At 40.7% G+C, this 25,884-nt stretch overlaps 1 protein-coding gene across 2 annotated transcripts in view; it reads right to left on the bottom strand.

Annotated features, from left to right (window-relative positions):
- SERGEF (secretion regulating guanine nucleotide exchange factor) overlaps window positions 1-25,884 on the bottom strand; it is a 224,612-nt gene that overhangs the window by 81,976 nt on the left and 116,752 nt on the right. For both annotated transcript variants that reach the window (XM_074275230.1, XM_074275232.1), the window contains exon 10: window positions 4,211-4,247. In XM_074275230.1, the coding sequence (XP_074131331.1) occupies window positions 4,211-4,247 (37 nt within the window). The remainder of the gene's footprint in view (window positions 1-4,210; window positions 4,248-25,884) is intronic.

Here is a 25,884-nt window from a genome sequence, read left to right as displayed (position 1 = left end):
CTATTCTGAACCCCACTCTCACTATCAAAAAGAAACCGGCAGCTGAAGGAGAAATAACAGGCACTTTGGGGAAAGTGCACCATTTTAGAATCTGTGATAGGAAAGGAGAGAAAGAATTGTGGCAGAGTGAATGAGTAGAGCAATTGTCTTTGAATCATAAAGGTTTGGGTTCAAAGTCTTCTCAGTTACTCGTTAGTTCTGTGATCCTAGGCAAGTCACTTGGCTCAGTTCCTTTATCTGTAAAATGAGGGACTTGAACTGGAAGACCTTTAAGATCTCTTGAAGCTCTAATTCTATGATTTATGATTCTCTGATAGCTAAAAATAGTCTGACAGACTGCCTAGATTTTTAGGAAGCAGATTTCAAGGATTCAGAGAAAGAAAACATAGTATTCTATGAATTAAAATTCTACTGAGGGAGTCTGCCCATAAGGGATAGAATTCTCTGAAGAATGACTAAAGACACAATGAAAAACAATCCTGATGAGGAGGTAAAGGGGGAATTGTGGGAAAAACCATGAGGGGGCATAGCACTCATTAACCTGGTTTGATTATTTTATATAAACATCTATAAAGAGTCTGATAGCAAGAATAGGCAATGGAATAGTATAAATATCTAAAATCATAGTATGATACAATTAAAATTAGCATGAACTGGCAAAGAAAGTTAAAGACAATAAAAAAGGAAAGATGTTTGTTATATTGTGGAAATGAAAAAAAAAAAAAAACAGAACCAATAGAGCAATATAAATAATGATCACAGAACAATAAAAAAAAAAAAAAAAACCAACCACAACAGTAAAAGACATTGGAATTCTGATTACTCTCATGATCCTGAATCCAAAGGACTGATATTGAAATATTTCCCTCTTCTCAATAGACAGGTAGTAGACTATGGACTTAGACTGTTATATATATTGTTGGACATGGCTGATATATCAATTTGTTTTGCTTAACCTTCTCTTTATTAAAAAAGAGTTTGAGGTGGGGAACAGTTTAAATGGTGACTTAAAGCTTTTTTTAAAAAAATATAAGTAAAACTTATTTTTTGAAAAAAGGAAGTTCAGCAAAAATTCGTGGCTCACATTATCTAAAGATAACCAAATTTTTAGGCACATGAGTTTTCATATGAGTCCACAGACAGTTTTTAATGCAGATTCTTGAAAAATAACTGATGGTCTTCACATGTTTCCAGTATTACATACACAGAATGTCAGCAGGTTTACTTCTACTTACAAAGACATAATTTTGACTCTTAGCTTCTCTAACACCTCACATTCCCAACTCTCAAGAAAGAAAGGTTAAATGGACAGCCTCTGAAAAGCATCACAAAGAGCTCTTGAGCTGTGGTGATGGGCCCTAACTTAAAGGTTTCTCCATCTGCTTCTTCCAGGGAACTTTTAAAGGGTAGTAGAACTTTGCCATTCATTCAACAAACATTCATTAAACAGTAGCTTTAAACAACCATTTCCTGGTGATCAATTCTTCAATAATAAACCTCTTCAAACTTGGTTAAATAACACTGAGACATTAGAAATAATCTGTTGCTGGGCTCATATTTGAGATCTTTCCAGCTTGGTAGAAATCAGTACTAATCTGGAAAGGTAAGCAGCTCCAAGGATTTGATCATCTATAAGAAAGATGGAACTTTGGACACTCATCCCCAATTACTCTGCATTTCCTTACTACATATCATTCATTCATTTATCTTTTCCTCCCCACAACAGAATATAAACTCCTGGAGGGCAGGACAATTTGAGTTTTGTCTTTGTATCCCTAACACCTTACAGTGCCTGACACATAGAGAGCGCTTAATAAATGTTAGTTAATCTAAATTGCAATGTTCGATCACCACAGGAAAAAATGCATGGCTCCAGAATGTTGCACTTGGCAAGATTTTCCCAGTGGAGTCACAGATGGGCAGGGATTGGACCCTAAAAACCTCTTCTCACAGACACAGCCTGAAGTATAGGAGGAGTTAGGGTATTCTACTCAAAGGAAAAAAAGGTCACTTTATCAAACCATCAGACTTGTTTTTCAAACTAAAAGACAAATACTCATTAAAATCTATTACTCAGATCCAAAACAGACATGTAGCTATCCAATTAGTAATGAGAAAGGGATGCCAAACATCATCCTTCTCTCCTATTAATTAGCACTGGAAAGGAGAAATTGAAATGCTTTACCTCTGTTCTCTCTCACAGAACCAAATCAATCAGTGCACAATAATAAAAACAGATAGAATTTCGATTATGCTTTGAGGTTTACAAAGTCTATAATCATTTGAGCCTCACAACAACCTAATAAAGCGATGCTATTATTAACCCTATTTTACAAAGGATGAGACTGAGGCAGAGAGGAGTTAAGTGAATTGTCAAAGATGTGGATGATTGTCTGGGGAAGGACTGACTATGGATCTTCCTAATTGTGAAGCCAGTGCTTTATCCACTGGGTTACTTAGCACAACTTAGTTCAGTAGCAAAACCTAGGATGCTTTCAACAGTAAGATACAATGGGTTCATCACTACAAGTGAGAAGAATCACAGAATCTCTGAGCTGAAAGGAACCTCTGCTGTCACCTTGCCCAGTTCAATCCTATACAATAATCTTCTCTGTAGCCTAATTCATAGAATAAGATTTAAAACTGGACATATGATTAGAGATTATCTAGTTCAATCTGTTAATTCTATAAAGAAAACTGAAACCCACCAAAGAGGGTGATTTGACAAAATTCATTGAAGCTTTAAATAGCAGAGTCAGAATTTGACTCCAGGTCCTCTCTTCAAAGTTGGTGTTCTTTCTAATATACCAAGCTATCCCTCATTCATAAAAAATGTCCCAGGATTGGCACTTGTTGTCACATCAAATCAAAAATCTAGTTAGAAGAGATCTCAGAGACTGTCTAGTCCAACTTTTTCATTTACAGATAAAAAAAACCTGAAGACAATTGAGGTTAACTGATTTGGTCATTCAAAGGCATTCAATAAGTACATTTCAAAAGTGGAATTTGAATTCAGGTCCTCTGGTTTCTGAGCCAGTGTTCTTCCCATTGTACCATGCTGTTTCTCTTCTTCCTTTCCACTGCTCTTCTGACTTACTCCTTGTCTCTTTGAAATCCCACTGCTCCCCCCATATACTCATTTTATCTTTATTTACAATGGCTCCATTGTGCTTCTCATTCAGACCTTGAAGATAGTACTTCAAGCCACTGATCCATGAGTTTTCTCAGAATTAGTTGGTTATGACTGTTTATAAAAATAAAAAGGTAATAAAATTCTGAATCCTGGAAATCCAATTGAAAGGAATTAACCAGAATTTTTGACCAAATAATCCCCAAATACTTCAGCAAACACCTACCATAAGGGAGAAACTCTACAAATTGGGAGGAAGAGAACAATATGGGAAGGGAGTGAAAACTCAGAAAACTACAGGAGAGCTGAAGAGGGAGAGAGCCAAATCCCAAGCAAATAATCTAGGATAGAAGATTTATTTAAAGAGCTGCTTTCAGACTCAGAACAAATCTCCTAAATCATCGACATCTACATTCCTGGACACAGAGAAATCATCTTTCCAGGATCACAGCTTCCCAGGGTTTTATGAACTGCAAAAATCCCCTATGGGAACTTAAGGACCTTTCTATCCCATTCTTCTTAGGGATGGAACTCCTAGTATGAGAATCTTAAAATAGCCTATCCATCCTACTTTGAGAGATTTCTAAATATTAATTTTATATTAATATTTAATATTAAATTTAAAATATTAAATATTATTTCTAAATATCTAATATGTCTCTCTACAATTTCTACCCATTTTCCTCCTAGTTCTGCCCATTAGGGCTAACTGAAAATAGCTGAACCCTCTTCTCCAAGACAACTCTCTCAAGTACTGAAGGACAGTGATTACGCTCCTCCCAATCCCACTCCCCAACATGACCCTGGAGAACGAAAGATGCTCAGTCACCAAACAAAACTTGAGCTTTTTCACTTAGTTTAATTTCCTAAAATCTGAGAATGAATTCAAACATTTTAGGAATATTTTTAACAAAGCTTTAAGTCAAAGGAGTTCCTGGTTGTCCATTGATATATGGTAAAATTCCTTAATCCAGAATTTCTCATCCTAAAATCATTTTGGTTATTCATATTTTTACTTCATTTACAAATAAATGATAGGAATAGAGAATGTCCCAAATGCTTTAAAGAAAATTAACTTACCCACCACAGCCAGGTTATGTTCAGACCCACATGCCATCTGGAAAAGGAAACAAAAAATCCATGAGTCCAGGAAGAGAAAAAATGCAGAAACCTATTTCCAAGATTTATAAGGAATTGATTTAATTTTTAAAGAAGAACCAATCCTCATTTAGTAAATTATCAAAGTTTATGAGCAGACAATTTTCAAGGGAAGAAATCCAAGTTATCTACAGTGATATGAAAAGATGCTACGTCATGAATAACTTCTTGTTATCATTGTTAGTGTTGAATTGTTTCAGTCATGTCCCCATTTGGAGTTTTCTTGGTAAAGATACTAGAATGGTTTGCTATTTTCTTCTCCAACTTATTTTACAGATGAGGAAACTGAAGCAAACAGTATTAAGTGACTTGCCCACAACTAGGAAGTGTGTGAGGACAGATTTAAACTGAAAAAATTGGTGTCAGGTTTGGCACTCAGTTCCACTTAGATGCTCATCATTAATAATTTTTTGTTATTGTCATTTTTCAGTTGTTTCTGAAGCTCCTTGAGCCAGAACTGGTCCACCATTCTGTAAAGCAATTTAGTGCCTAAAGAATTACTAACATGGGCATATAATTTGACCTAGGCCTATACAAAGTTCAAAGAAAGAGGAAAAAGCTCACTATTTAATATATATTATATAAAAAATACATGATACATATATGCATACATATATAATCCCCTCTTTTGTAGTAAAGAATAAAGTATGGAATGTATATCAATTGAAGAATGACTGGACATTATGCTATATTAATATAATGGAATAATATTGTGCTCTAAGAAATTATCAAAGAGTCAATTGCAAAGAAAGCTGGAAAGACTTGTATGAACTAATGCAGAGTGAAGTGAGTAGAAATGGGAGAGTAATTTCCATAATAACAACAATGTTAAAATGAGCTATTTTTAAAGACTTAAGAATTCTAATCAATACTGTGAGCAACCATGACTCCAGAAGTTGATGATGACGAATGCTACCTGGCTGCCTCCTGATGTATAAGTGATGGAGTAATGTGCCAAATGAGGCTCAAATTTTTGGATTTGACCAGCATGGGAATTTGTTTTGCTTGACTTTATATATTAGTTATGAGAGTTTTCTTTTTCTTGCATTGGGGAGAAAAGGGTGAAGTGGGAAGGAGAATAATAATTTTTGGTAATTGAAAACAATGAAATATAATTGAAAATATAACAATGACATCTTATTAAAGAATAAAAACATAAAACACACAAAGACCAAAGATTTGACATTCCTCAGAGGTGGGAGTTAGAGAAGAAAAAAGATCTCAGACTTTGGAGTAAAAGGATCTTTTGAAGGAAAGATGGAGGTCCTTGATCATGTCACCCGTGGGCAAAGACCATGGCATGCCATGAGGCTACTGCTAAAGAGTCCTTCGCTCTCAGAGATAGAGGAATGAATTGCATCATATAGTAGCTCCTTATTTCAACTAATTATTGCTGCTAGCTAAGATCACTTGTTTCTACCTGATCAAGAAGCACAAGTACTTCCAAGACCCTCTAAATTTTGGCATCATGCAATAAAGCCCCACTTGTCCCTCCCAAGTTACAGTTTTGTTCTTAATTATCAAAAAAATTAAGACAAAAACAACTCAGTCTATATAATCTAAGCTACTAAAGAGGAAAAAAAAAATGATGGGAAGAGCTGTACATATAGAATGTGACATCTTAAGACTATCTTTTACTGATGGGGTGTAATAGGTATAAACACAGCCCTACTCTGGGCTTATACCACTGAGCATAACTAATACATTTGCTAGTCCATCAGTGTTAGCCCCAAGCAGAAGTGATGTAGCACTTAAGATCAGGACTTATAATCAGGAAGTTAGATTTTTATATTAAATATATATCTTGGGCAAATTCTTTCAACTTAGTCTCAGTTTCCCTCTCTGTAAAATGGGGGTAAGAATACATTGCTTTACCTACCTCACAAGGTTACTGAGACTTTAAGCCTAGGGAAATATGAGCAATTAGCATTATTATTATTCACCAGGAACAGCCAGTTTCTCATTATGCAGACCCTGTGTAACTGCTCATAATATTTTGGAAATGCTTAGAACTCTGAATCTACAACTGGGTCAAAGTGTCTGAGTTGTGGATGAGAGCTCTTCTCTGCCTCACAGTTTCCATTTGGGGCAAATTTAACTCCTCCTAAGAGATAATGAGAGGAAATGGCCAGAAACTCAGCAGCAACAAGGAGCCCCCTGGGTCCTAATTAAGAGGAGCTATTGGCCTTGGAAGACCATCCCGTGAGCTTCTTCTCACTACTGCCAAGCACAGGCTTATCGTCTGGAGAAAGCAGACATGCTTCAGGTGGCCTTAACTTACCCAGGGAAAAATGGTGAAAAGGAATGTCCAAACACCCTCGACTCATCTTCAAGGCCTGAACAAAACCAGGGCCTGGGGAGAACTCAACAGGAATACTGTGGAGGGCAAATAAGTGAAAGAGTGCCTGGATCATTTGGAAGAGCCCCAGGAAATGCACAGGATACTGAGAGGGATTATTGTCTAACACCGGGTTTCCTGCCCTTGGAAGTAAGTGGAGTCTACTACAAGTGGGTGATGTGTAGAGAGTTTTCTATCATGTCTGGATCCTCCACTTGAGATACTGGCCTTCTTTCTCACTGTGCTGGGGGATACCAGGGAGCTGCCCTAAAAAATAGGCCATGAGGGCCTGGGCCTGCCTCCTCCAAGGGCTGCTCCTTAATCTCTGGATTTCTCTATTCATTCACCAGTAGGTTTCCACCATAGAGATGTCTCCACCCTGAGCCCCATTCTCTTGACTGGTGAATTCCTAGCTTGGACCACCATTTTATAAAGGACCCAGGCAATGGTCACCTCACTCCCAGCTCTACTCCTCTATCTCTAGATTTCTCCATCGTCTAGACAGCAGCCTTATACCCTGCCCCTTTCTAGCTCCTTATGTCTGTTTTTTGCTTATATTAGTATTCCCAGGACTAAGCCTAATAAGTGATAAATGCTCTATCTAAACATCCACCTGTGTATCTATTCCTCTACCTACATATGTATAGATATTTATGCATCCATCCATCTACAATCTATCTTTCTATCGATCTATTTATCTACCCATCCATCCACCTTTCTAGCTTTTAACATTGGTGTCTTACTCTTTTACTAGACTATAACCTCACTGCAGGCAGGAAACAAGCTTTATCTAAAGCTTGTTTCTTATTCTGTATACAATGGATGTAATCAAAATCTATTAATTACTTGATGTTGCAGAAAGGCAGATTAGGTTCAATGCAAACCTAACAATTAAAATCTCCAAAAATGAAATGGGCTGTCTCAGTAAATTGAAATTTTCCCATGACTAAAGGTCTTCAAGTAAAAACTAAGTGGACATTAATCAGGCATGTTGTAGATGAATTCTTGACTCAGATATTGAACTATGTATGTATTTATCCATATATCTACATATGTATAGATGTATCTAATCATCTACCTATGTATCTATTTATCTGTCTCTGTCTTTCTCCATCTCTGTTGCTCGCTCTCTCTTTCTTTTTCTGCCTCTCTCTCTCTATTTACCCATCTATCTACATATGTATGTATGCAACATCACCTATATATCTCTCTCTGTCTTTTTGTATGTCTGTGTCTCTCCTCTCTCCATCTATTTATCTCTCCTTCCCTTTCCCCCTCCCTCTCTCTCTCTCTTACTTTCTCTTCTCTCTCTCTCTCTCTCTCTTTCTGTTTCTCCCTTCTCTCTCTCTCTTTCTGTTTCTCCCTTCTCTCTCTCTCTCTCTCCTTTCTCTCTCTCTCCTTTCTCTCTCTCTCTCTCTCTCTCTCTCTCTCTCTCTCTCTCTCTCTCTCTCTCTCTCTCTCTCTCTCTCTCTCTCTCTCTCTCCCCCTCTCTCTCTTTCTCTCTCTCATCTGTCATCTATCCACCTCATGCTCAAGAAATAGAAGGTAATCCTTTTTTTCCAGAAGGAGAGTATTATTAGCATGTCAAACTCCTCAGCTTGGCATTTAAAGCCCTCCACAGAAGGCAATAGCCTATCTTTTCAGGTTTATCTCATATTACTCTTCTCAGGCACTTTGGATTCTAACCAAACTGTCTGTTTGAAGGGACCCAGACTCAGAATTCCATCTCTCACCTCTATTCCTTTGTAACAGTCGTATTCTAGGATTGAAATATACTCAATCAACTAATCAATGAGCATTTATTAAGCACCTATATCTATGAGCCAGGCTTTCCTTCCTCACTCCACATCTATGACTTCAAGGCAAAACTCAGGTGCCACTTCCTTTAGGAAGTCTTTTCTCCTTTCCTTGGTTGTGTTCTCTCTCTCTCCTTAAATCGTGTCTTTACTTACATGTTCAAACATTGCTACTCTAATAGATGATTAGCCTGGAAGCAGGAATCATCTTGTTATTTTGTTTTTCATTTTGTCTCTGTACCCCCAGCTTCAACCGAATGTAATCTCCTTGAGGGATAGTTCTATTTTCTGTATTGTTTTTGGTCCCCAGAGCTTTACACTAATAAATGCTTATTGAGTTAGTTTGGATTGGAGTAGGAAGCAGTCCTGATTCCAGCTTACTCCTGTCTCCTGTCTCCTATCACAGTCAAATCCCTGAATTAAATAATAATGCAATAGGTAGGGAAATCACCATTTTAATAAGGTTACTTCCATCCCTCAAAGCACTGAGTATGAGCAACTTTACACAATATAAGTAAAAATTTTAAACTTCATTTTCTTCTCTCCTGTTGCTTTTTAAAAACTGTGAGCATTATACCAAGGGAGACCAATCACAGATCATTAACCGCCTCTGCTTCATTCCTATGGATTCTTGTAGCTGGAAGGACCCTCAGTGATCCGCTGCCCAACCCTTCCCATTTTACAGGGATGGAAGCCATTATGCAGAGAGAATTAAGCTGGTCAAGGTCACACTGTAAGTTGATGACAAAGCCAGGGCTAGAATCCAGATCTCCTGCATCCCAGGCCCTTGCTTCTCATCAATAAAACCCAAATTTAAAGGACTGAACATTCATCTCCATTTAGACAGCTAATTGCCAGGCTCTTTGGAATCACTCCCATCCCCCTCTCTCTGTGCATTCATTTCCTTCTCAGCCCTAACTGCAGGGATCAAGTCACTCTTCCTTCATGAAATCCTTCCAATGCATTCCAGCCCACAGAGAACTCTTCCTTCTGATCTCACTTCCTAAAGATACGATTCATTTGAAATTTAATCACATTCTACCTTGTAACATCTCTTGTATTGTTTAACTTTTCACATATTTTTGCCTTCTTTCCTGACAGATACTAAGGTGTAGTGACTAGATTGCTAGACTGGGAGAGACCTGTCTGATCTGACACTTACTAGCTGTGTGACCATGGGCAAGTTTACTTCCACTCTGTGAATCTAAAAATTCCTCTATTTGTAAAATGAGATAAAAATAGTGCCCACCTCACAAGGTTGTGGAGAAACTGAAATGAGGTGATGTATGTAAATAAAGAGCTTCACAAACCTTTAAGCACGACATAAATGTGAACTCTTAAGACTGTTGCTCTTAATGTAAACATGACTTAGTGGACAATGGGCCGAACTTCGAGTCAGGATTACCTGGATTCAAATCCTGCCTCTTGCCTATTTAATAGCTATGTAGTAATAGGCAAATCACCGCACCTTTTCAAGACTTTTTTTTTAATAATTGAAGCACATGTTAAATTGCAGTTGGAGGTTAGTGGGGGAAAAAAGGAAATAATTTTTTTCCCAACAAAGTTCATGGACCCCTTTGAGATCACTTCATGAATCTCAAGTTAAGAGCCCCTGCTTGATGAGTAGAATGACGGTTTGTCAGCCATCTGCCACGGTTCCCTCTCCATGAAGGGCTCTTTGCTTCCTGGCAGTTTTAACCTTTCCCAGCCACAAACACGAAGAAAAGAAACCATATGTCCAGCCTAATCAAGGTCTGGTAGCTCATTGCTAATTAGAAAGGGGACCTCAGTTACCCAAAGCAGCTGCAGCCAGACGCAGATGGCCACTGAGACCCAAGTCACTCTCCAAGGAGACCCAGTGCACGGGGAGTTGGCAGAGTAGCTTTGACATGACAATCCAGGATTGCCAGCTCCTTCCTAATGATCACTTTAGAGGTGAACCCTGTCTGATCCCTGACCTGACATTGTCCAAGGAGAGGGAATAGGAAGAGCGAGGAAAAAGAGAAAAAAAAAAAAAAAAAAAACTGGCTTTGAGACTATATAAAGATTGGAAGGGGAGGAGGGGAAAGGGAAGGGGAGAAACAGCTGCTGGGGGCACCAAGCCATAATGAGCCCTAGAAGAAAGAATGGCGTTTCATTCAGCTCCCATCCGTGTGGACCAGTGGAGGCCCCCGTCAGCCCCAGCCCCAGCCCTGTTCATGGTCCCTATTCAGTGCTAAAGGCCCTCCCCCCATGGCATTAGCACTGGGGTGTAGCAGCTCTGTATTGGCCTGTGCGCTGTGCCAATGATTCCGAGGTATAAAGGCTGATGCTATGGCAACAAGAGCTACACATGGGAAGGCATGTGATAGCTTTATGGGGGAAAAATTTATAGCAAATTCTGTGTGGCTAAAGCATGCTGACACCATCATTTTGGGAGGGGGGGTGAAATACAGGAGGGAAGGAGGTGACTACATCAGAAAGCATGTCCCAGAACCCCAAGGAGTCCGGTCCTAGGAGTGAGGGGAACTCAGAGGTGAACAGAGGAAACAACAGAATCCCCAGCTGTCGCCCTCTAAGAGGGGAGGGGAGAAGGGACCACTCCAAAGATGGTTCTTTGCAGCAGAGAATCTCGCCGTAAAATCATTCAGCTTCTCTGTCTGGTTCCTGGTAGCGACAGGACGAGCTGTCCGTTCTCTGGAAGCAGCTCCCTGGGTGGGTGGCTAGCTGGCTGGCTCAGGGAGGGAACCTATTCACAAAGTGGGGCTGGGAAGGCTGGAGAAGAGCACCGAGACAGAAGGGAAGGGGTGCCTGCCACATGCAGCTTTGGCTGGGCCACTGCCCAAATCCAATTTCCATCTTTTTAAGATTCAGGATGGCAATTAGAATACCCAACCCAAATCCGAAAACCAACATGGAGAGAGAGGCCAGGAGAATTTTGTATGCAGAAGTAGACTTGCTGGTGCGCAGGGCTCGGGATACAAGACAGAGAGCATTTATTTAGTGCCGACCGTGTGCCAGGCACTATGCTAGGCACTGACCAGGTTTGGAGAGGATGACTTGTTCCTTTGTCCTTTTTAAAAAAAAAAATAACTTACCCTTTTCCACCATTCACATTTTGATAATATCAGGATTTACAGGATCTGGCAGCCTGCCAATTGGATCTTGATGAAGTGAATCCCCTCCTTCTCTGAACCCCCAATCTCTAGGGAACTGTGTGCAGTGAAACTAGGGAACTCTCATGAGATCCTGTATCATCTGCACTCAACATTAACTCTCAGGAGATCCTCTATCATCTGCACTCAACATCAATGTTGAGTTTGGAAGAAAATTAATCTCCCTGCAAAAATCTAATGTCTCTTTTCATTAAGCACACCGGAGGTGCTCATTAAAGACTTACTGATCAATAGAAATGAAGCTTCAATTGTGTCCAGGCAGCACTTCAAGTTCAGTGTGTCTAAAACCACGTCCATCATCTTCCCCTCCCCCAGCTCCTTCTCCTGATTTCCTTGGACACCAATACCCTCGCCATCACAAGGACCCTGAGTCCCAGGACTTTTGATTCTTCCCTCTCCTTGCCTCTCACATTCAGTGACCAAGGTCTGCAGTTTCTGCCTCGTCCATACCTAGCACATCCATCTGTTCCATTGCCTTTCAGCCATCTCCAGTCATCCTGATCTATATTTGGCAATTGGACCCAGATGGCTCTGGAGGGGAAAGGGCAGGTGCCCTTTCACAGCCCTCCCTCCCTTAAATCTAATTCTCTTGCATGTTATGGCATCCCCTCCCTGATGCCACGTTCCTCTTTGAGAACCAAGGATAAAAACAACCATTGCCATGGACACAATCCCTCATTACTTCCAACCTGGACCATTCAAATAGCTTCATGTCCTTTGCTTTAGTTTCTCTGCCTCTGGTTCATTCTGTGTCTATACCCAAGTTCTGGAGCATTTTAGAATAGAATATAAGCCTCTTGAAGGCAGAGACTGATTTTTTTTTTTTTTGGTATCCTCAGAAACTAGCATAGAAAGGAAGGAATTTATTAAATGCCTATTATGTGTCTGATACTGTGCAATTACAATTATGTCATTTGACTCTCAAAATAACCTTAAGAGGTTAAGTGCTATTGTTATGTCTATTTTACATTTAAGGCAATTAAGGCAAGGTTAAGTGACTTGTCTAGGGTCATACAATTAATAAATGTTTGAGGCTGGATTTGAACTCAAAGCTTCCTGACTTCAGGTCTAGTGATTTATCCCCACGTCACTTATCTATCACAAGTGCTGATACACACACATACAGGGAGAGAGGGAGAGAGGGAAAGAGGGAGAGAGAGAGAGAGAGAGAGAGAGAGAGAGAGAGAGAGAGAGAGAGAGAGAGAGAGAGAGAGAGAGAGAGACATGTTTAGTAAATGCTTATTGAATTGAATTAAATCTAATATTGGAAACTCTTCTCCCTGTTTCTAAGACAAAAGCTAAGCTTTTCAGACTGGCCTTGTACAATGAGAGCCCCATCCACTTTTCTAGCATTATTATTTAGATAACCTCCCCTTTTCCATCATTCACATTTTGAGATGTCAGGACTTTCTTTAAGTAAACTCAATTATGGTCAAGCTAATCAGCTCAAGATCTCTGGAATATAGATGTTCATTCCAATCTCTCCATCATTGCTGACACTGCCTCCTCCACCTCCGATGCTCTCCATGTCCCATAAAATCAATCATGGAATTGAAGGACCCTCAGCCATTATCTAGTCCAACCCATAACTTAACCAAGAATCCCTTCTTTAATTAACTCAACAATGCAGTGTTCAGATCTTCAAAGATGGGGAATCCATTATCTTTGGGGACAGGGGAAGCCTATTACAGTTGGGAATCACTTTAATTGCTATGAAGCTTTCTCTTACATCAAGCCTTTGTCTTCCCCCTTCCCATCTTCCCTCCCCTAGTTCTGTCCTATGGAGTCAAGCACTCTAAATTTAATTCCTTTTGCTCATATATTTGGTTTGGGATTTTTAAAAATTTGTTTGCTTTGTTTTGTTTTGTTTTTAATCTAGACTTTTGATTTCTTTATAGTATTGAAAAAACCTGGCAAAGAAATCTCCTTAATCAATGCAAATCAGTAACTATTCTGTAAATTTCAATTTCTGATCTGTATTGATTAAGGGAGTTTTTAAGCTTAGAACAGAGGGGACCACTAAATCCTGATCTCTGTGGCTGCATATTGACTTAGAAAAGATAAATGAACATTATCTATAGCTTACTGTATTTTATTGAAAAATATTTTCCAATCTCATTTTAATCTGGTTCAGGTACCATATTTGATGTTCCTGGCCTACAATACTGAAATGTTAAATAACTTGACCAGGATCACCCAATCAATAAGTAGTCAATAAACTGTAATTGCCTACTGTGTGCCAGGCACTGTCAGAGGCAAGACCTGAGCCCAGACCTTCCTGCCTCCAAAGTGGGCTCTTTACTAACTCTATCAAGGTACTTCTTTCAAATACATGAAACAGTCTGAACCATCCTTCAAATTGTCTTAGACCATTTGATAGACAACTTTCATGTGCCTTCCTTCCCCAAGGATTCTTCTCTCTGGGTCAAGCATCCACTATTCCACCAACCTTTTCATTGACTTAAGTTTTAAGGCCCCTCACCATCTCCCAGGTATGATTGACATATGATGAATCACATTAATTTTCTACTCAGGTTTCTCTTTCTGATCCCTCCCTTCCACTCCTAACCTGTCAACTCCCTTCCACTCCTAACCTGTCAATTCCAAGAGGCCAGGGATCTTATATCCTTTTGAATCATCCATTATTTTGCCTTGTAAAAGTAAATCCTCAATAATCAATGACTTCCTAAAGAACTCAAATGTCTTAGGAAATCTATGGGAAATTCCCTTTTCCAGAGTTAGCTCCAAACAGGGCAGATGCTGGACCCACCAGGGCAGCCTAGAGGCAAGTCCTAAAGAGGACTTGGGGGCTTTACACACTTCTCCTACTTAATTTGCTCACAAGCTCAAGTCATGCATCAATAGCATAGATATGCATCAATAGGTTATCAGGAGAAAAAAGGCAAGTCAGAAAGAGTGAGAGGAAGGAACAACTCAAGGCCTTCCTGGATCCCACACTATTTTTCATTCCAACTATCTCAGGCTCCTCTCCTCCATGGACCTTCCCCTCTGGCCAAACAGGCCTATTCTCTTTCACTTGAGATACTTTTATTTTTTGCTTCATGCGTCTGTTTATATTGTTTCTTATGTCTACAATCTACTTATACAATGACTCCCTTTCTTTCATCCTAGAAAGTCCAGCTCCACTGCCATTTCCTCCAAGAAGGCTTCCCTGACGACCCTGACAATAACATTCTTGACCACTGACCACATAAAGAATCTTTCCCCGGCCCCGTCCTATTACACTTAGGTAAAAACATACTTTTCTTATTTTTGTGCCTTAATTCTGAACTAGAATATAAAATGAGAGACTCTCTCTACTTTCAACTTTTTATCTGCCTCCAGGGGCTAAGGGTGTTTAATAAATGATCTGAACTGAGTTTGCTGAAAAAGTGATTCTCTCGCATTCTGACTGGAGCTGGTCCAAGAGCACATTGCTCTTATTGTAAAGTCAAACACCAGGAGAGCTCTTTACCTCATGGTTTTCCCTGGGTAAGGAAACAGGAGCTGGATCAGAGCTTATTCTTCTACCTCCAACCCCTACTTCAAGGCTCCCAGGTTGGGTTTGTCAATAACAGCAAGACTTATACTAAGAATTTTCATTATCCCTCTAGGCTAGAGCTTTGGATCAATAACAAACCCTACAACCCTCTGAAGAAGCTGGGTCAAGGAGCTAACCCACACCTTACTGCCCTGCCTCTGGAAGGCTCCTGCCATGCTCTCGGTTCCCTGATGGGCAGCGCCACCTGGTGCCTGCCCCTAAGAGTGCAGCTTGAAGAAGCAGTGGCCAGCTTTAGCCAGGAAAGAACTAATCACCAGCACCAAGGAAGCACTTCCTAGGGATCCACCGTGTAGGCAAGGTGGCAGAAAGGAAGGAAAAAAGGAAAACTGACTTAAGAGTCAAAAGTCTGGGGCTCAGTTCCTCACCATCCACGTTCTGTTTCCTCCTCCCATCTCTCACAGCACTCGACCACCCCCTTATCCCTATCACTTGCTTACATGCCATTCAATTTGATTTAATTCAATAAATATTTATTAAGCACCTACTATGTGCCAGGGACTATGCTAAGCAAAGGGGCTAGAGATAGGAAAAAAGGACATTCTCTCTAATTCTCATGACTTCTCAAATTTATACAAGATAGAAATTATAAGCAAGAGATAAAGCAATTTCAGTTATCTCTGGTTTAGGATATCAAAATCCCAAACAAGATAGCAAATGAATGAAATAACAGCAGGATGGGCTAATCCCCAACCCCTAATACTCTCTCCTAGCACCTCTTCCATCACAACCCAGCAATGGGGCTGAGCAAGCATACCCACCTGCTTGCAACAGAATGCAGCTCCTTTCTTTCCCTTGAACCGTGGGAAACCATAAAGCAAAAGCTTCCTCAGGATGAGATAACAGGGCAGAAGTGTGCTGTTTTTCCATAGGGCAAAGAAAGCTGGACCAGGACACTTGTGAGCAGGAGAGTAGTATTGCCCTAAGTCTAAAACAAAGAGCCTAGCATCTTGCTGGGGCCAGTTCTGTCTTGGCCTCCACCTAAGTCACTTGGGGTTGAGATTGAGAGTCACAAAATGTGAGTTGCCCAATACGGGAGGAAGCTAAGCAATCTTTGAGTCCTCGAAGAAACTACCTTCAAAGGGGAAGGAGTCAGAAAGTGAGCCACAGAGAAAGAGTAAGAGAAGAAGAAGAAGAAGGGGAAAGACTGAAATTACCAAAGATCTCAGGAGAAAAAAAATTCAGTTAAGGACCTTGCAAATAAACCAACAGAGAAGATTAATAACAGAAAGAAACATGGCCTCCAAATCAGGTAAAAGAGTCACACACCTGGGAAGAAATATTCTAAGACAAAGGAAAATGAATCAACATCTGATGAGGCAGAGGACCCCATGGTGTCTCAAGAGAGTATGAAACCACAGCAGGATGTTCCTGAATGGGTTCAAAAAGAAATAAGAATTATGAAAGCAAAATTTATGGCTTAAACAGCAGAAATAATTGGCAAAATAGAAAAACTTGAATCAGTAGTGGCAAGTTTCATCAATGAAAGAAAAAAATAATAATTGGTTGGGAGTACAAATACATAAAAGTGAAAGCCAATATGGAAGAAGAAATGCCAAAAGCAATAACACTAAAAGAAAAAATCCTCTCCATACAAGTGGAACATATTGATTTCAGAGACAGGATGTGTAGAGAAAAACTTAAGGATTACAGATATCCGAGAAGAGTACAAGTCAAAAAATATAAACACTATAACAAGAAATAAAACAAGAAAACTTCTTAGAACCCCACCGATATAGAGATTTATTCCTCCCAGGTGAAAAAGCTCTCTCTAAGAAGGTAATCAGGCCCTTTTTCTGTAATTTATAATCTTAGAGAGCTGCCTAAGATTTTAAAAGGTTAAATGATTCGCTTACGGTCATAAAGCCCTCAAGTCCAGAAGGCAGGCTTAAATTCAGGTCTTCCTGGTCCCAAGAACATACATCATAATTGCCTCTCATTCCAGTAGAAAGATAAGACACAGACACAGATAACCATAATCCAAATAATATATGACGGCAGTAGGAACTGTTAAAACACAGGATTATGTAAATTATAAATGAGAAGTTCAGTCCTGGCAAGGGACATCAGAGAGGTTGACTTGGCCAGGGTCATACAGCCAGATGTGTTAAAAGTAGAATTTGAATCCAGATCTTCCTAGCTCCAAGACCAGTTTTTAATCCACTGAAGCTGACTCCCCGTCATCATTATACAACTGTCAAATTCAGTTGAATTGCACCCACTTTTAGGGCAATGCTACATAAGTTTTTGATGAATGCTTCTGCTCAGATGAATTTAAAGGGAGGCTCCACATTTACAGAAAAGGGCCCTACTGGCTTTGGTCTCTTAGTCAATGCAGTCCTCCAGAGGCCCCTCCTTCCATGAACTCCCCTGCAATGCAGAGGCTGATTAGGCAGGATGTGCAGCTGTCCTCCTTGGCAGAGGCTGCCCTGGGGGGCTGTGTACCCAGGACTCAGTAGAGGGTGCTTATTTTAGCCAAGCAAGGCTAGGCAGGATGTGCAGATGAATCGTATTTATCTTGGAACATTACAACATCAGACAGGGTGCATCTCAGCCACCATCTAGGACTGACTGTGTGTTGCAAATGCTCAGCAATGTCAAGAAATGCAAAATACAACATCCTTTGACACCTATGCTTCTGAGAACACTGGATTACATGATCCAGGAAAGCAGCCTCTGACCCCTGAGTCCAAGAACAATAGATTACATGACTAAGGAAAGCATCCTTTGACACCTGAGCTCTCGAGAATAGTAGATTACATGACTAAGGAAAGCATCTTCTGATACCTGATTAAGGAAAGCATCCTCTGGTACCTGAGCTTTAGAGAACACTAGATTGCATGAGCAAAGAAAGCATCCTCTAACACCTGAGATCCAAGAATAACATATTCCATGACCAAGGAAAGCATCCTCTGTCACTTGAGCTCCAAGAACAGTAGATTCCATGACTAAGGAAAGCATCCTCTAACACCTGTGCTCCAAGAACAGTAGATTCCATGACCAGGGAAAGCATCATCTGGTACCTGATTAAGGAAAGCATCCTCTGGTACCTGAGCTTTAGAGAACACTGAATTGTATGAGCAAAGAAAGCATCCTCTAACACCTGAGATCCAAGAACAGTAGATTCCATGACCAAGGAAAGCATCCTCTGACACCTGAGCTCCAAGACCAGTAGATTCCATGAGCAAGGAAAGCATCCTCTGACACCTGATTAAGGAAAGCATCCTCTGGTACCTGAGCTTTAGAGAACACTGAATTGCATGAGCAAAGAAAGCATCTTCTGACACTTGAGCTCCAAAACCAATAGATTCCATGAGCAAGGAAAGCATCCTCTAACACCTGTGCTCCAAGAATAGTAGATTCCATGAGCAAGGAAAGCATCCTTTGACACCTGAGCTCCAAGAACAGTCGATTACATGACCAGGGAAAGCATCCTCTGGTACCTGATAAAGGAAAGCATCCTCTGGTACCTGAGCTTTAGAGAACACTGGATTGCATGAGCAAAGAATCCATCCTCTAACACCTGAGCTCCAAGAACAGTAGATTACATAACCAGGGAAAGCATCCTCTGGTACCTGATTAAGGAAAGCATCCTCTGACACAGGGGCTTCCGAGAATACTAGATTAAATGATTGAGGAATGGAGCCACAATTCAAGATGAGCCTTCAGGTTTCTTAAAACCAAGTCCGAACCTGAGCCTCTGACTGTTAATAGGTCAAAAGCGCTCTCCTAAAGCAATGGCTGCAATGTCAATCTTAGGTTTAATCTGGAATCAGTTTGCTCCAATGATGCCATACAAAGGGTAATGAGGGGACTCCAGGCCACAGAGGGGGTTCAATAATAAGCCTACAGTCTTCCTGCTTCTCCCATCCTAAAGATACACTAGCAGCAGCAGTTACAGTACCAAGTCTCACTAAGATAGCACTTCAAAATTAATCATGCATTTCTTTAGGATTATAGATGGAGAATTGAAAAGGACATTTGACACTATGTATCACCATATCATCACCCTTCACCAGTTAGGAAACTCACTCAAGATGGCACAGATAGTAAGCTTCAGAGTTATGACTTACACCTAGATCTTGACTCCAGAGCCCTTGCTAACTCTAATCACATTTCTCTGATTGATAGTACAGACTACTAACTCCATTTTGTAGATGAGAAAATTAAGATTCAAAGAAATAATAAATGGCAGAGCCAGAATTTTGAGCCCAGGTGTCCTGCCCCCAAATCCAATAATTTCTTTCACTATAACATTATGCATACGAGCCAAAGGTCAGGGGCCATCGTGTCCATTCTGAAAATCCAATGGCCAGGCTTCTGCTGACCACTTCTCAGGGTCTTCAGACTTAGATGACATCCAGAGAGAGAGCTGGAGAAGTCTGATAGCCCAGCTTATCTTGTCAGGGCCAAGGCCTTCGTGCCATCTCCTGCCCCACTTAAGCCCTGGGAGTTACCCTTATAAATATTCTGTTTATCTATCTGTCTGTCTATCTGTCGGTCTCACTTCAAGGAATCAGGCAGAGCTATCCAAAAGCCTCTGGCAGATCTTTGCAACTGCTTGCTAGCCTCTATTCACTCAGCAGACATAGGTTGTTTGTTATTTTTTTAAATAAAGAAAACCAGCAAGGTCAGTATCAGATAATTGTGTTCTTCCTGGGTTTAAAAGTCAAGAGGGATGATAAGATGTGAAGAGAGATCAAAGCTTATCATTGCAAGCATGCTTCCATATCATCACGAGCATAAAGACACAGCACAAGGAACAATGATGACTGTATCTGAACATTGATTGGGCTATTGGACACAGGCTGACAGCCTTTGTTTCTTAGGACAGGGCCCCAATTATAAGAGAAAATGGAGTATCCAATTAGTGTGGCTGCCTGACTTCCTAGAATTGCAAAGTAAAAAATCATGCTCTCCTTTTGGATCAATCCCTATCTGATTGATATTTGGGCACATCCTTCTTTACTATAGCCATGACTCAGCTCAGATCCTGGACCTGTCCTCAAACACCAGCTGATCTGAGCACAGCTCCATCCAGGCTCATCCGTCCTGCTCAGGTAGGACAAATGTTCCCAAATGACAGCCATGGATACCCCTTCCCTCTTCACCTACTGTCATCTGGTGAGTGTGTGTGTGTGTGTGTGTGTGTGTGTGTGTGTGTGTGTGTGTTTAGTGTACCAAACCAGCCCAGTCTCCCATCAACCAACCCATCAGGACTGGTTAAGGTCAGGATTTATAGCAATAAGATAGAGCTTTCTTTCCTCTATGGAAAACAAATTGACAGCAATGGAACTCACATCTATGACCCTGTATCCACGAACAATAAATTGTAGTCAAACTAGATCCTTCTCTTAGGATCCAGGGTTAGTAGGCTGCATAATTTTAATGAATTAATTTCCAAGTGAGTGGAAGCCAGACATATTCTATGGCCTTAGGGATTTGGCAAGACACTAAGACATATGGATAGTTTCCTTCTTCACGTAGAATGAAATCGCTAAGAGGACAATCTTTCAGTCAATAATGAACAAGCACTTTTAAAGTAGTTAATATGTGCCATCACTATGGTAAGCACTAAGGATATAAATATAAACAAAAAGATGTTCTTGCCCTCAAATAACTTCCATTCTGATTGGGAAAGACAATCCATAAAAGGAGAGCAAGAACCTGGAGAAAGGCATAAGGGCTAGTGGTTCAATCTAAAGAATAAGGGGAGGTTGGACTGTGGCCTTTCCCAAAATGGAGATTCTGGGGAAAGCACAGCAATGGGAGAAGGAGCAGCAGCTGAGCATCTACCTCATTCTTTTATTGGCATCCCTCATGCTTAATATAGTGCTGGCGCATAGTAGGCACTTAATAAATGCTTGCTGATTGATTTTCCTAATGGAGTTGTATTCAGTGCAACTCAACAAACATTTCTAAAGGGACTCTGCTAAATGATGGGAACACAAAAACAAAGTAAGATAGGGCTTGCCCTTCAGAAAGCTTATATTTTTCAGAGGAAGAGCATATAGCATTCGCATACATAAGAAATACAAATACATGGTAAGAGAGAAGAGGAAGGGAGTAGAGAAAAATAAGGGAAGAGAGGGGAGGAGGGAAAGGTAGGGAAAGGAAGAGGTAGGAGAGAAGGAAAGGGGAAAGAGGGAAGGGCAGCAGAGGAGAGCAAGGGAAGGAAGAAGGGAAGGAGAGAAATGGGAGAGAGGTAAAAGAAAGAAGGAAGGGAGTTGGAGGATTGCTAGACAGTATTAGTAACCGAAGGGGATTTAGGGAAGCTGTTCATAGAAGGGGATACTTGAGCAGTACTCCGAAGGAAGTGTATAGAGAGCATGCATTATTTCCTTTTTGATCCTACAATGCATTAATGTCTGATCCTTAATTTACTAAGCCAAAAGTAATTTCAGAAGGTTCAACCACTACGGGACTGGAAACAGTCTGGGAAGATGTTTTCCTCCTCTGGGAATTACTAGAAAAAGGGAGATGATATGTCATATAGACTATACTGATCTGAGTTCACGCAGAGCAGAACAAGAGAATCAGGAGTTGGAAGGGCCCCCAAAAGCCATCATGTTTAATACTTTCATGTAAGGAAGTAGATAGAGGCCCTATATGCCTATCGTCCCACAGCTGGTAAACCTAAAGCTAAACCTAGAGCTAAAAGTGCTATTTCTATTGTGCCCAATTCTGGGCACTACATTTAATGGAAGGACAATGACAATCTGATGAATCCCCACGTTAGTGAGGGTGACCAATGAGGATTAACTTGTGAGGGAGGTTTGAGCTAGAGAAGAAAGACTTAGATGGGTCTTGATGGCTGTCTCGAAGTATCTGGAAGGCTGTCATGTGGATGACATAAACGAGAACAATCTTTGGTCCCCAAGGGCAGAAAGAACAAGGACCAAGGAGATGGGGGCAGGAGAGCATGAATTTAAGGCAAGAGGGATGTTAACTCAACATAAAGCTCGAAACAGGCAGCCTCTAGAGATAGAAAGTGAGTTTCCTGTCACCAGAAGCCTTCAGGCAGAGACTAAGATAAGCATGTGTCATGGATACAACAGAGATATTTTTTGGGGTAGAGGTGAGGTCCCTCCTGCCTTTAAAAGTCTACAATTGTCTCAGGCGAGTTCTGTGAACTATTGTGGAAATAAGATCCTAGTTTATGTTGAGAAAAATAATTTACAAAGAGGAAGCAAACTATAGATCTGGGGAAAGAATCAGAATATAGCACTGTATTCACTGTCAGAAAGTCCTGGGTTTCTTTTTTTTTTTTTTTTTTTTTTTGGGGGGGGGTGTGAGGCAATTGGGGTTAAGTGACTTGCCCAGGGTCACACAGCTAGGAAGTGTTAAGGGTCTGAGACCAGATTTGAACTCAGGTCCTCCTGACTTCAAGGCTGGTGCTCTATCCACTGCGCCACCTAGCTGCCCCCAGAAAGTCCTGGGTTTCAATACCTCATCTATATTACCATTAATTATTAACTATTCAACAGCATCTCTGTATTACTCTTAATTATTAATATTACTATTATTACAATATCATTACTGTATTACTGTATAGGGAAATGGCTTAACTTTTCTGAGCCTCAGTTTTTCCCATCTGTAAAATGGAGACAAGACTACATAAAGCACTTATTTCTCGTGGGTTGTTTTGAGAATCAGAGGAAGGAAGAGAATAAGCATTCAGGTACTGTGTTAAGTACTTTACAAATACACTCTCATTTGCTCCTTGCCACAACCCTGGAAAGTAGGTGCTATGATTATCATCCCCCTTTTACAGATGAGGAAATAGAGGCGGTGACTTGTACAGAGTCATAGAGCTAGTGAATAAGTCAGATCTTGCTGACTCCAGGCTCGGGGGTCTATACACTATACCACCTAGCTGCCTGCAATCAAATGAGAAACTGTGTGTGGAAGCTTTGCAAAATTTAAGGTACTATCTGGATGTCAGTTATTATTATATTAAGAGCCTCCTCCCTCCCACTCCAAATATCCTCAAGAGAATAGGCAATTATCCATGCATATACCTTGTAAATAAAAAGCTATAATTTTAAAAATCCTTTAAAAATAATAAAATAAAATAAAAGATAAAGTTAAAAAAGAGAGAGAGAGAATAGGCAAGGATGAAACAAGGGGAGAGAAGAAAAACAGGGTGATTTCCCCAAGGAGTCCAAGGCAAGCCTCCAATGTGCAGTTAAAGCCCTGCCCTTGGGTCTAAACCCAAGAAAAGAACCCCATGGCAATGATCCCCTTAAAGATGAGAGGTCAGGGCTGGCTGAAGGTCCCCTGTGTGAAAGAAGCAAGCTACAGGCCCCCTCCTCAATGTGAGCTATTCTCAGCATCATGGGACAAAGGCCCGATAATTCTTCCCCAAACCCACCCTCTACTTCAGGGGAGAGGGAGGGAAGTAGGTAAGAAAGAAGATGCAGACTGTGGTACACAAAATTAACCTGAAAAACAAAAAACAAAAAAAAAAAACAAATCTAGCCTGTTTCTCTCTTCAATCTGGCTTCATGACTCTGGCCCAGTGGTTTCTTGCAAAGAGACCATGATCACAGGATGGCTTTTCTTTTTTTCAAAAGAAATGTTCCATCCAGCCTAGCTCACAACCTGCAGGACAGGCTGTTCTCCTGGAAGCTTAGGTCTCATCACGTGACCCTGACCCCCGTCTCCACTGGCCATCTGCTCTGTTTCCCCTTTACGGCAATGGTAGATGCCTGGAGCACATTCTGTCCCTGTCTCTGCTCCAGGGATAACCCCCCCACCGCACCCCATTTTAGCACTTACTAATAATTTGGGGCTGTGCAATGGACTTAGTGTAACTAGACAGAAATGAACATACTAGAGATCAGGCTGGCAAAGATGCAATCGCCACTCCATGAATAAGGGACAATGAACAAAGTCTTTCTGTCTTAGGCCCATAGCCCACAAGGGCTACACAATGGTCCCTATCTTGAATCTTAAACAACAGCACTGTGGGAAGGAAGCCCCTGGACCTCCACCATGGGAGAACGGACCCTGCCCTTTCCCCATCCAAGAAGCCCCAAGCTAGCTGAACACAGAGCCTGGCCATTCTCCAGGGGCTGTTCAGAGATGAGAAACATATCCATTATTGTCATGCCTTTTCACTGGCTGCCCCAATACCTAAAATGCCCTCCTTCCTCCCCTCTGCCTTACAGAATTCCTCCAACTTCCAGGTATTACTCAAATACCATCCTCTACATAGAGCCTTTCTTGATTCCCTCAACTGCTACTGCCCTCCTTCCACAACTGCATCCTTAACTATTTTGGTTTATGGGTATTTATTCTGTATATATGTATGTGAGCACTTGTCTCTCATATTAGAAAAACAATAGTAAAGTTTTTTTTCATTTACTATCCTTGTCCCAGCCTCCCATCCCCTATACCTAGCACATGATAAGAGTAAGTACTTTTTGGTTAACTGATAGAAAACACTTCTAGAAAGAGCCAAGGTGGGTTGCAGTATCAAACTGACTTACCTGGGAGGAAGAGAAAAAGATATCCCTGGAGATAAAGGGAGGGTCTGGCAATTTAGGGGAAATTAAAAAGGATTGCTGATTCAGGCTGATTCAGGAAGTTGGCCCATATCTTGGCTTTAGAGGAATTTCCTCCTAAAACTCCACAAATAATTCATGCTACAATTTGGAGTTGAGACAAGGAATGATATCCTTCCCAGGAGGTTCAGAGTGAATGAAGAAGGCTGTTATGTGCTCTGGCTGGATCTCAGACAGATGGAGCTGAGCTCCAGCAACCGCTTCTCGCCAATGGCCTTTTACTGGCACAGGTTGCACCCTCAAGGTAAACGTGAAATGATTTAACTTGGAGACCAGCCCTGAAGAAGTCTGGACAGAGGCAAAAGTCAAGTTAGGTTCCCTGAGAGAGAAAGATTTTCCCTGTCTATCCCTTCACAGGAAAGCTATGGGAAAGGTGGGAAAGAGACTGTATAGGATCTGCCTAGAAATATGGAGGGAGGCCCCACTCTGTTATGGAAGCTCAGAACAGGCTTCTGGAGTTCAGCTGCTTAACTGAATACTTGAGAAAAAGCTGAGCTTCAGGATAAGTGAAGTTTAAAAATGTGGAGATGTCCCATTCTGATGTCCTTGAACGATGGTTTGCCATAAAAAATTCTCCCTCCTCCCTTACCCTGGTTAAAATCTCTACTCTCAGGTGTGATTTTTAAAATCTAGTTCCTGGCACAAAATCTATACTTAATAAATATTGTTTGATCTTTCCTGGTCTTTCTGGATATTAGTGATTTCTCTCCAAAGTCACTTTGTGCCAGTTTTGGTTGCATTTTGTGTATATCTCTATATGGCCCTATTGTCTTTCCCAGGTGAATATAAATTTCTTGAGGACAGGGACTGTTTTGGTTCTCTCTTTGAATCCTTGGCACCTAGCATAGAGTCTGGCACAAAGTAGGCATCTAATAATAATTATTATTGAACTCAATGAACAAACCAAGTAATATACAATACCTGCTGATATTCTGAAACTTTCACCTTATGTCTTTAGGGTGAGAGAATCCACCCTAGAGAAGAACCAGCTAGAGATACTAGGCTCTTTTGCAAATTTTTTTTTTTTTTAAATCAACTAGCAATTACTAATTATCTACCATGTGTCAAGCACTGTGTTGAATGACGAACACTGAAGTATAGTGAAAAGAATGTTGAACTTAAGTGTCAGGAAAAAAAAAAAAATCCTTTGTTTGAATCCTAAGGTCAGTATTTGCTGTG

The sequence above is a fragment of the Sminthopsis crassicaudata genome, chromosome 6 (assembly GCF_048593235.1).
Source record: "Sminthopsis crassicaudata isolate SCR6 chromosome 6, ASM4859323v1, whole genome shotgun sequence".
Classification (NCBI taxonomy): Eukaryota; Metazoa; Chordata; class Mammalia; order Dasyuromorphia; family Dasyuridae; genus Sminthopsis; species Sminthopsis crassicaudata.
Note: the sequence above shows the minus strand (reverse complement) of the source record. Positions and strands in the feature narration are given on the sequence as shown.